This window comes from the organism of the source record quoted next, unplaced genomic scaffold, assembly GCF_019419815.1.
Source record: "Pyrus x bretschneideri cultivar Hongxiangsu unplaced genomic scaffold, Pyrus_bretschneideri_v1 Contig41, whole genome shotgun sequence".
Lineage (NCBI taxonomy): Eukaryota > Viridiplantae > Streptophyta > Magnoliopsida > Rosales > Rosaceae > Pyrus > Pyrus x bretschneideri.
The window spans coordinates 4,417,320-4,428,992 of record NW_025999735.1 but is presented as its reverse complement, the minus strand read 5'-3'; the positions used below and the strand labels follow the sequence as shown (position 1 = coordinate 4,428,992).

Below are 11,673 nucleotides of genomic sequence, written 5' to 3'. Positions count from 1 at the left end.
AATCCTTCCCTTTCGATTATAAACTGGGAGAGGAGGACAAAACCAAAAACAGTGAAAAGAAAAAATTATTGATCTTGGATTGGGTTTAAGAAAAAAAGTCAGATTGTGACCCAAAAAAGTGGCATAAAACAAAGTGGTAATTATTATTATCATACCATACCAATTGAATAATTAGCATACCGAACTTTGGTATACCAAAAATTTGGTACGGTAATGGTAATCAATTTTGTCGTACCAAAAGTTTAGTATAATAATTGGTACGAGAGTTTTGGTACTATAATCGTATCGAAACCACCCATACTCCTATCTTAGAAAATCATGGTCCCACAGTTTCTACTAAGGCTCAAATCCAACTCAATCAAAAGGTGTCCAACAGGTTAAAGAGAGATAATTTAAGCTTATAAGTTAATTTATCGTTAGATTAATTTGATGTCTCTTATTAAAGAAGACCTTAGGTGAGCAACACTTGACACACCTCGATCCAAGATGTCCACTAGGATTCTGAATCAAGTTGTGTTGGACGACACCTGGAATGTGACGAAGCCATAAAATGTACTAATGTGGAAGATGTGAATAAATTTAAACCCAAAAGTGTCTAAGTACAAGAGTGCACGGTGAGCGAGTATGAACTCATTTCATACGTGATAACAGTGCATAAATACAGTACAGTAAAATAGGGTGAGAATTATACCATTGATGGTCATCGTTTACCACAAGATTTGCCGATAATCCTCGTCGGTATGAAAACTCTACTACTAGAACCTGGAGAGGAGAAAAACAAGGGTGAGTGGGCCTAAAAATAAATTTTTAATAAAAACCTTTTGAAAGCGTTATAACCCATTGCCGTAAAACCTGTATAGTTTCTAGAAAATAATACTACATAGGTACGAAAAATAAATGCACAAGTGCAATAAAAACAGAAGCATGCCATGCCTCAATATCTCAGCAATAATAAATGAAAGCGAGGTGTGAGATCAATCTAAACTAGCATGCCAGTCGGAGTCACCTTATGTGACTTGTACGACTGGACCTATTGCTCATTAGTCTATGCTAGCACACAAGTCAGAGTCACCTTGTGTGACATGTACAACATATTGAATGTAAATATGTATGCTCTAGTGCTACGATCACATGAAAAGCTAGCACTATGCGCGGGTCATCTATGAGTTGGAGTCGCATAATGCAACCTGTACGACAGGCTAGTTGGATCCAAGGTGAGAGTGCGGTGCGGGACATGAACAATCACATAAAAGGCTATGCCTTGGCCCAGAGCAGGAGCACTAACACCGGGGGTGCATCAATGATGAGCTCCACATGAATATATGCATGCTCATATAATTCAACCATTTCAATCACATAATAACCCACCTGAACTTACCTGCACCTTTATATGATCATTTGACGTAACCACAAAACTCATCACAATGCAATATTTAAATATAACACATTTAAATCATGGCATGCTATGCATAATCAATATAAAACATTTTTGGAAAACCATAAGGTGTGTGTGTGTGTATCAAGGTTCTAAAAAAGGGCAGCGGGCTAGCGCCTAGCGCCTAGGCGGGGTCTAGGCGGATTTAGGTAAATTTCTTATATATTTTATGAATTAATTAAATTTATTATATCAAATGTAAATAATTATTGACTAATATATTATTTCTTATAGAAAAACATACATATGTGAATTTTTTTTTGTACATATATGATATACTTGCCTAGGAAAAAAAAAACAAAATATTATCTAAATAATTTATAATTTATATAAGATTTATATATGTGTACACACACACACACCAAACTTTTAAAAATATAAAAAGCCCACATAATGGGTGGTTTTCATTACAAAAACCATCAAACCGTCCACCTCACCTCTGCTCTTTCACATCACCCATCCACCTTGGGTGGTTTCATAATTAAAACCATGTCAGAGTCCATGGTTTTCATATTTAAAACCATGCTTTTGACCTTAGATTCCCAGTCCTCAACTTGCACAGTTGCACCACCACTTATTCAAATGTTTAAATCTCTCTCTCTCTCTTTCTTTTCGCACTTTATCCTCTCATCTTCACAGATGAGCTGCAAATGCACTTTTCTTTCCGTCATCTTCACAAAGACGAGCTGCAAAATTCACCGGCGGTCTCTCTCTCTCTTCCCATTCTCACTTCCCTCATCCTCACTTTCTCCTTTTTTCTTCCTTTCTTCTTTCCCATTGGTCACTCATTTATCTCTCTTCTCCCAATTGAGCAGCCTATCCTCTTTCCCTCTCCTTTATCTTTCATCTCCATCGCCCAACTTTTTTTCCCTTTAATCTGGGCCACACACGTGGCTTTTCCAGATTTTGCTCCAAAAATATGGGGCATTCTAGAAAATAATAAATTTACAATTTTGCCCTTGACTTCATTTGTTAATAACTCATTCGTTATAACTCCAAATTACGTTCCATTTACGCCCACGTGTTCGTAGCGGCGAGTACTAAGAGGATACGCCAAGAAAACGAACCTTATGTGACATGACAAGACGGTCAACAAAAGTCAAAGTCTTTTCCTCAAAGGGTATTTCCGTAAATTCACATTTAAAAATTATAAAGACTAAAATTTTGGAGACGAGTCGTTACAGCATTGATTTTTCAAATATTAATTATTCAATAAAGCCTTAGAGCATCTCCACCAATTGGTGGAAGGCAAGGACAAAAGCAATAATGTTCCTTTCCAAACCCAAAAACCTCTCCAATAGTCCAATAAACCAAAGGCAAGCGGTGGGCTAACCACTGCTAGCCCAAATGTCCAACCATCTTAAGCCCAACTTGCTGCCTTCGGACAAGTTGATGTCATTGTGACACTGGTGCAAACCCTAATTTTTTTAATCAGATGCGTCTAACTGTGAAGGGAGAGTGAGAGACAAAACTTGTAGCGGTGGGCCTCACTGCAATAGAAATCCTAGCCCACTCCAATGGCTAGATGACGTGGCTGAATGTGGATCGTTGGATTTCCAATTGTCATAAGATCTAGACTGTTGGATTTCCAATGATAAAAATAATTTAAAAATCTTACCATTGTGCCATATGGTGCAATCTGGTGCCTCCAATTTCAAATCAATTTGGAAATCAACAGCTAGAATTAAATCATAAAAAAATATTAGAAAAAGTATACAAAAATCATAAAAATTGAAAAATATTATTAAAATTAGAATTTTTTTAGGTTGTTTCAATTTCGATGTTGTTTATATGATTAAGGGAGTTTTTTTTGGCTTTTTAATTAATTATGTTTGTTGTCATGCTATGTTTTTGCCTTATATTTGAAATAATTTATTAGAATTAAACAATTATTTTGTTTTCAAAGCATTAAAAAAAAATAAAATAAAATTTGCCCTTGTCCTTACCCTTTTTAAATTGGCGGAGTTGCACAAAGGCAAATACTATTCAAAGGGCAACTTATATACCCGTGGCTTTGCCTTACCCTTACCTTCCACCAACTAAGGGAGATACTCTTAGGTCATCTCTAATGGAGAGGATTAAACGTCTAAAAGCCAAAAAATGACTTAATTTCCCAAAAATCTCATCTTCAATCGATGACTAAGCTATAATTCTGTGGAGCCCACCAATCTATTACTTGGTCAAAGTGGCATCATGCTAGCCAAATGTAGCTCTCCTTTTAGCCCATTTTCTGGAGCTTAGCTTTTCAGTTGCAATAATTGATTCAAATTCAACGCTTAGATTTGAAAGATTCAGTGATTGCTAATTAAATTAACCAATAAAGTTAAAATATAAAGCTAAAACTAATAAATTATCAAGGGGGCTATGTTTAGCTCCTTGAATTGGAGATGATATATGAATATAATCTAACACTATTTATTTAAAATAATTTTTTTTACAAAATTATAATTCTGAACGAGATTATGCTAATCATTTTGATTGAAGATGGCCTTAAGGAAGAGGAACTGAGCTCACATCTGGCTTCAAACAAAGAACCCAATTGAAGCCCATTATGGCTTGGGAGTTGCAACTCTCCTCAACCACAACCAGCAACGACCAAATGGCAGCAATGGGCACATTATCGGGGCATATAATGAACCTTGCCGGCGACTTTCATCTTCACCAAATCGAAAATCCCACAATACCCGAAAGTGCACTGCACGCGCCCTCTTACCGCCTGGAGAATCTCTTCCAAATATTCCACAACACAGCTCCCCGCCACACAATCTCCCAATAAATTCAACCCAAACATGACGTCACCCCCCACTCTCCTCGCTCTAACATTGGCCGGTTGCACGTCACTCCCTCAGATGCCGCGTTAGTCTACCACGCTCCCCGCCCGTGCTATGATACTTCCCCGGCACGACTCTTTTGATGCTCCCACACGCTTCGTCATTCCACCGCTACCTCACGAACCCCTCCCTCGCCGTACACCTGTAAGATAAGGGGAGAGAGAGAGAGAGAGAGAGAGAGAGAGAGAGAGAGAGAGAGGGAAGAGAGAGAAACTGTGAGACTGTGAAACATTTTAGAGAGAGAAAGTAGAGAGAGAGAGCGAAGAGAGAACGAGATCTGATAGGAGAGAAAGGCAAACGAAGCTCGAAGCTCTACCCCTTGTGGTTGTCGATGTTGCAAGCCTAACACTCTCTAGCTGAGTTGCTGTGAGGAAGCCCTAATTGGAGTTTTGTGTGTGAGATTTGGGGAAAAAATTAGGGTTTTGTTAATATCTGTTTTATTTTGTCGGATAGGGGAAAGAAACCCTAGGATTTTGTGACTTTTGTGTGAGATTTGGGGGGAAAATTAGGGTTTTGTTAATTTTTTGTTTTTGTTTTGGGCGGATAGCGGAACAACCCCTAGGAATCTTGGATCTTTGTGAGAGGGAAAAACGGGAATTAGGGTTGTGGGAGGTACATGTATGGCTTCAGGGCCTACAGTAGGAGAAGGTGATGGAGCCAGAGAGAAACAGAGGTTCACGGAGAGCAAGGTCTATACTCGAAAAGCTTTCAAAGGCCCCAAGAAGACAAACATCATCAACAACGCCAACACCGACGCCAACACAAATACTGACTCAACCGCCACTGCCTTAGCTGCCCCCTCCGCCCCTGCCACCACCCCAACCACCACCAAGGACAACAACATCAACGGGAAGGACAACATCATCAACAAGAACAAGGGCAGCAACATCAACGAGAACGAGAAGGGCATCAACGAGAACGAGAAAAACAGCAACATCAACGTGAACGAGAGGGACAGCAACAACGTCGAGAACGAGAAGGACAGCAACAACGTCGAGAACGAGAAGGACAGCAACAACGTCGAGAATCGGAAGGACACCACCAACCACGAGAACCAGAAGGACAGCAACAACGATGAAAACAAGGACACCAATAGTGAGAACAAGCATAACGGGAATAGTGATGAGAATGATGAGAATTCCACTCAGCCTCCGGCTCAGACTATTCTGTCTGGGGATGGGAATTCCGCTCAGCAGCAGCAGCTCATTTCACAGTCCGGTGCTGCTGCCTCTGATGACTCCTCGAGCCTGAACCGGCAAGAACCCGTGGTGACAGCAGTAGAGGCAGTGGTAGAGGCAACTATTGAGCGAGAAAGTCAGAATTCACCTGCAGAGAATGGGGTGGTCAAGCCGACTTCAGATAGCCGAATTAAACTTAATTTTGCTTCAAGGTCGAAGCAGGACAAGCGGGAGCTACGAAGGAAGCTTGAGAGCGAGCTCGATTTGGTGCGGAGTTTGGTGAAGAGGATTGAGGCCAAACAGGGGCAGATTGGTGGGGTTGGTCTCTCCCATGTTTCAGTGAATGATGGGGCGAATAGTGCAGGTGGAGGGCTGAGGCGGGTTCACTCTGAGGTTGCTTCTGTAGGTGTTCCTCGAGAGCCTACCAGGCCGTTGCATCAGCTGAGTATATCCGTGTTGGAGAATAGTCAGGGAATGAGTGATATTGTGGAGAAAGAGAAGAGAACCCCCAAGGCGAACCAGTTCTATCGTAATTCTGAGTTTTTGCTGGCCAAGGATAAGATTCCACCTGCTGAGAGTAACAAGAAGTCGAAATTGAATGGGAAAAAACATGGTGGAGCAGAATTAGGGCAAGGGTTTGGTGGGATGGGAAGCAAGTTTTTCAAGAGTTGCAGTTCTTTGCTTGAGAAATTGATGAAACACAAGCATAGTTGGGTGTTTAATGAACCTGTTGATGCTGCGAAGCTTGGTTTGCACGATTATCATATCATTATCAAGCATCCAATGGACTTGGGTACCATTAAGTCGAGGTTGAACAAGAATTGGTACAAGTCTCCGAAAGAATTTGCGGAGGATGTGAGACTTACATTTCACAATGCCATGACCTATAACCCCCAAGGGCAGGATGTTCATGTCATGGCAGAGCAGTTATCCAGAATATTTGAGGACAGGTGGGCTATCATAGAGTCAGATTACAATCGTGAGATGAGGTTTGGATATGATTATGGGGTTAATCTTCCAACACCTACACCGAGAAAGGCACCTCTGCTGCCACCACCTCCTCTTGATATGCGAAGGATTTTGGACAGGTCCGAGTCCATTTCTCATCACGCTGATCCGAAGCCAAAACCCATGACTATTACTCCTAGGACCCCCGCTCCTAAGAAGCCTAAGGCTAAAGATCCTCATAAAAGAGATATGACTTATGACGAAAAGCAAAAGCTTAGCACCCAACTCCAGAGTCTGCCTTCAGAGAAGCTGGATGCCATTATACAGATTATAAAGAGGAGGAATTCGTCACTCTTCCAGCATGATGATGAAATTGAAGTGGACATAGATAGCGTCGATACCGAGACCCTGTGGGAGCTGGACAGGTTTGTAACCAACTACAAGAAGAGTTTGAGCAAACACAAGCGAAAAGCTGAAATGCAAGCCAGAGCAGAAGCTGAGCAGAATGTCCAGCAGCAGGTATGTCTTGGCTCGTGCTAAATTCTAACCTCAGATTTTTGTGGTGGCCGCTGTTGGTAAATGATTCATTTTTCCTTATCTTTTTACAGACCCAGGCCCCAGTTGCAGAAGAGGTTCCGAAACAACCTAAAACGGGTAAAGTATTTCAGAATGTGAGGTTTCATGGCATTGGAATCAGTCCTTGGAGAAACTGATAAATTGAAACTTGTTTCTTTTGTGAGCAGATGAAAGGATTGTTTCCTCTTCAACACCCATTCAAGGGGATAACCAGGGCGATAATAGGAGTAGGTCGAGTAGTTCAAGCAGCTCTAGCAGTGATTCGGGATCTTCCTCAAGTGGTACTATAATACATTTTTCTGCTCACAGATGTGAAGTTATTGAGCATATAGGATGCATTTATGCAAGTTCTTGTTTGGTAAAGTAATTTCTTTTTCTTACACGTGTTGCTGCAGACTCAGATAGTGATAGTTCGTCAGCATCTGGATCGGATGCGGGATCGCCTAGGACTTAACTATTTTCTTTTGAGGTAAGATTCTGTCAACTTGATTCTTATTCCAAGCATTTTGTAATTTTTGTTCTTCCTAGTTGTGTAATCAAGTACCTTTATAGTGTTTAGTGGTGGTTTTATATATTTTGAATAAAATGATATTATCTTTGACATTGAACTTGACCAACGCCTTGCAGTAGCTGACCAACTATTTTAAATTTTTTGGTTTGGAAGTACATTTGTTGGTTTTACCTTTTGTATGGGCAAAACTATTTATTAGTATTGCTGCATTATTCACCTTGGAGCCGTGATTTTGTAAAAGAACTCTAGATGATAGCACCAAATGTGTCATGCATGAGGGTTGCTTACTTTTCTTTTTTTTTTTGCTACAGTGTGAAGCTGTTATATGTGTGTGTGTGTGTGTGTGTGTGTGTCTAATTGCAATAAGTATTATATACATTGGAACTATCAATACTCAAACTTGTTAGCAAGCAATTTATCTCCAGAACGTTTCTCAAGATTCATAATTTTTTTCTCTTCTAATAATAACGTTTCTTCTTAAATAACTTTTCATGGAAAAGGACGAGCAGCAAGTATTCCTATGAGTTTACCCCCTTCCCGGCTTACTTGTTTACCCCCACCTCTAGTCCTTGATGTTTAAGACTTTTGAATGACGTATATAATATATAAGGCTTTTTAGCCAAAATGATCCCTGAGATTTGCATAACACATCACTTTGGTCCTTGAGATTTGAAATCAATAGAAGTGGTCCTTGAGATTGTCCACCATCAATCATTTTTGTCGTTCCGTGCAAAATTATGTTAAATAAGGATCAAAATAACAAATATACCCTCAATTTAATAAACAATGGGCCAAAATGATTTGACAAAAAATAAGGGTATTTTGGTCATTCTACTCTTATTTAATGGAGATTTTTCAAGTAAGGACCAATATGATTGATGGTGGACAAACTCAGGGACCAATTCTATTGATTTCAAATCTCAGGGACCAAAGTGAGGAGTTATGCAAATCTTAGGGACCATTTTGGCTAAAAAGCCAATATATAAAACTCAAACTCTTGGTTTACAATTGCTATACAGATTTGTAGCAATTTTACTTGGTGCCAGGGTCCACATTTTCAGAGATTTCTCACTTTCCACCTGTTTCAAATATGAACTGAGTTTTATAAAAAAAAAAAAGGGAAATGGTTTTTGCGTACCCCTTTTCTCCTTCTGCACACCTGTTTATTTTATGTTCATTGATTCTCCGTTGGTTTCTTGAATCAGAAGGCCATAAATAAACAAGGGTGTGTAGAAGAAAAATGGTGCATGAGAATCACTTACCAAAACAAATATGAATAGTATTTGGAGAGAGGAAGGGAGTGATGAGGAAGGTAGCGAGGAGAGAAGGGGATGGAGTTGGCGTGTGGGAGCAGGAAATCAAACAGTTTTACCGAGAGAATGAAATTTAAAATCTTATTTTTTTTGATTGACAGGTTTTACTGAGAGGAAACCAAAACATTTATGACAGAATTTAAGTGTTGATTCGAATTTAGACTAATACTTCTAATAATCTGTGCATATTATCACATGCATTCTTGTTAAATGTGAAGTTAAGGGTTGCGTACATATTGGTTGTATGCATGTTGCTTGGAAAGCCTGCTGTGTCAAGGTCGTTCTATCTTGAGTTAGAAAGTGCTGTTCAATTTTACCACTGACCGTTACTAATTGTTGTAACTATCAAATCTGGTATCAAATATCATCTCATATATTCACCAATCTCAAAATTGTCAACCTTCCCTTTTCCCACCTTTTTTGTTGCTCTCCCTCTTTAGAAATTTCAAGGGAATTTATTACCACTCCAACTGTTGTCCCCAGAATAAAAATCGTGGTAGTGCTTAATGAGAGATGTGTTTCTGGTCTTTGGTCCTTTTCCCCACAAAATTTTCTAGTACATTCTAAGATGGTTTTATTTCACAAGAAAGGTCCATTGTATATATTATGGAGTCCCATGAGTATATATGACCTCACTACCTGTATACAGCGTTCGTCTCTGTTCAGGGTTTAGGTCAAAATTTTTTGTAAGAAATAAAAAGCTGGAATCCGAGAAGACATGATTCCCTTAGAGCATCCTGTAAACCAATTATTCAATCTGGGGATCCCAGCAAGGCTGCCAAAGAAACCAATATACATATCTAATTTGACCAGAATTTTTCATCCATTTTATATCACTGAAATGGCTTTTTTGCTTTTTTGTCTTTTCTATTAAGTTACAATATGCCAGCCACCTTAGTACGTTCACCATGGTATGTGGGTTATCTACTGTTTTCCTGGTAGGGAAGGATTATTTTGAAGAAGTTAGTAAGATGGATCGTTTTGGTCTGTGTTTTGGATTATGGACTTGCAGTGCCGAGCAAGTCATGCTTGACTTTTGTTTGTTGCTTATTTCTGCTTTCCTGTTTTTTTATAGCATGTCGTGTACGGTCCTTTCCAATAATTACGAGTCAGACTTATAAGGGAATAACCTGTCTTTCTCCTGGGAGAGGGTGTCAGCATTAGATCAGTTAAGTGAGCAAGTCAGGGTTAATGAGTGTTGTTGCGTTAGGTTCGATTAATTTGATCACATCTAAGCTTTGCATGAGTGCATGTTTTTTAGATTTTTTTACTATACAGGGCATGTGTATATCTTTTTTACACCACTTTTGTTTGTTCTTATCTGTGCCCTTGGGTGCTCATATGCTTATAGCACATACATACTTAAAGTAAATCTTGTTAATATATTGATTTGGATTACAAATGAAGGCCTTTGGCGTCTTGGATTTTGAATGGTCGATGGAAGCAACTATGTAACTGATTAGTAGAGTGTTTTTGACTAGATAACAGCAAATTACTAATGACGTTTTTCTTAAATGGCAGATCTCTGAAAATTAGGGTAGATGGTGATCGGAAGCTTTTTCGGACAAATGTTCGATTTGAATCTGTGATTGGTGTATAGCAGAAATTTTCTCCGAGGCCTCCAACCATCCTGCTGCAAGTATAGAATGGGTTTCTCTCTGATTTGATTCCTCAATGTGTATGCGTCGGGGCTCCATTGGTCTTGTCAGAATTTGTATAATATTGGTAGAATGTGGTGATAAATTGATAACAGTTGGTCTGTTTTCGATAGCACATGTACATTGCTAAGTAGTGCGACCGCGACCGCGACCCATCTAAATTTCGACGACTTGTTTTTGGTTTGGTGCTGACAGATTCAGGATGCTTTGGTGACTACAAAATTAGATAGCCTGTAATCCAACTTCATTCATATGAATTCTCTTGTATTCCCATGAGATTGCTCTGTTTAGTAGATTTGTATGCACTTTTGCAGTTGTAGACTCTGAATAACCCCCTGAACTAAACTCCTCTTTTCTTTTTCTATTTTTGTCAAATGTTTTTTTAGTTGTTGGAGAAGATCTGGAAGAATTGTTCTAGTTCCTGTTTTTATTTTTTTGTTTTCGGTTCGTCCGGGGATGAATTGTTCTTGCTTTGTGTGGCAATATTGCAGGGCTTAAACCTTCATGCTGGTGTGTCGATGTTGGTTGTCATCTGAAAATTGGTAAGTCTTGGACTAATGTCCAATGTTTGGGTTAGCAGGGTTGATCAATCTATGCATCAATTTGATTATTTCGTGGGGTTAGCTTGATGGACTCAGAAAGTTGGTGATTGTACAACCGGGTTGAAAACACCCGTCGAAAGGATTTGGATTTGAGAATTGCCTAAGGAGGGTGATTTTTACACCGTCATGTTTTTCTGACTGTTAAATTGAATAAATCAAAATGAAATAACGGACAAGATTAGGCTATAATAAGTGTTTATTATTTTCATTTGTATAAAACATCAAGGCCTACTACAATGTAGTAATTAAATAACCTGTGGCCCATACGTGTGATTCAATTCAAGAAAAAGAGAAAAAAGGGGTTAGTGGTGTTGGCCAAGCCTGGGCGGGTTATTACTTCTGACATGGTATTCTGTTCCGAACTTTGGTGTTCGGAGCTTAAGAATTAATCTATTTGAGCTGTTGATCAGCATGTAAAAGAAATCAAAGCTGTTGATTTGTGTGGTGAGCTAATGAAATGAGTTAATTGAGACCGTTAGATTCAATTTGTGCATCTCGGATAAGTTGATCGTTAGGTTTCGGACACTTAAGGTTCCGGAGCAAATCTAATTCCCATGGGATATCCACAAAGCCTGTACAATGCCACGTGGATTTTCAAAAAATAAGATTAAAATCACAAAT

At 39.2% G+C, this 11,673-nt stretch overlaps 1 protein-coding gene across 1 annotated transcript; it reads left to right on the top strand.

The window, feature by feature from the left end:
* The first annotated feature begins 4,015 nt into the window (after window positions 1-4,015).
* On the top strand, window positions 4,016-10,771 carry LOC103947914 (transcription factor GTE4-like). The gene is made up of 5 exons (XM_048566377.1): window positions 4,016-6,911; window positions 7,001-7,046; window positions 7,136-7,249; window positions 7,364-7,437; window positions 10,314-10,771. The coding sequence occupies exons 1-4, from the start codon at window positions 4,887-4,889 to the stop codon at window positions 7,420-7,422; spliced, it is 2,244 nt and encodes a 747-aa protein (XP_048422334.1). The 5' UTR covers window positions 4,016-4,886; the 3' UTR covers window positions 7,423-7,437; window positions 10,314-10,771.
* Window positions 10,772-11,673: the final 902 nt, after the last annotated feature.

Excerpts from the sequence above, each read along its gene's own strand:
- LOC103947914 (XM_048566377.1), top strand. The coding sequence starts at position 4,887 with ATGGCTTCAGGGCCTACAGTAGGAGAAGGTGATGGAGCCAGAGAGAAA. Across the intron at positions 6,912-7,000 it reads AGCAGAATGTCCAGCAGCAG|ACCCAGGCCCCAGTTGCAGA; the intron begins GTATGTCTTGGC and ends ATCTTTTTACAG. Across the intron at positions 7,250-7,363 it reads TTCGGGATCTTCCTCAAGTG|ACTCAGATAGTGATAGTTCG; the intron begins GTACTATAATAC and ends GTGTTGCTGCAG.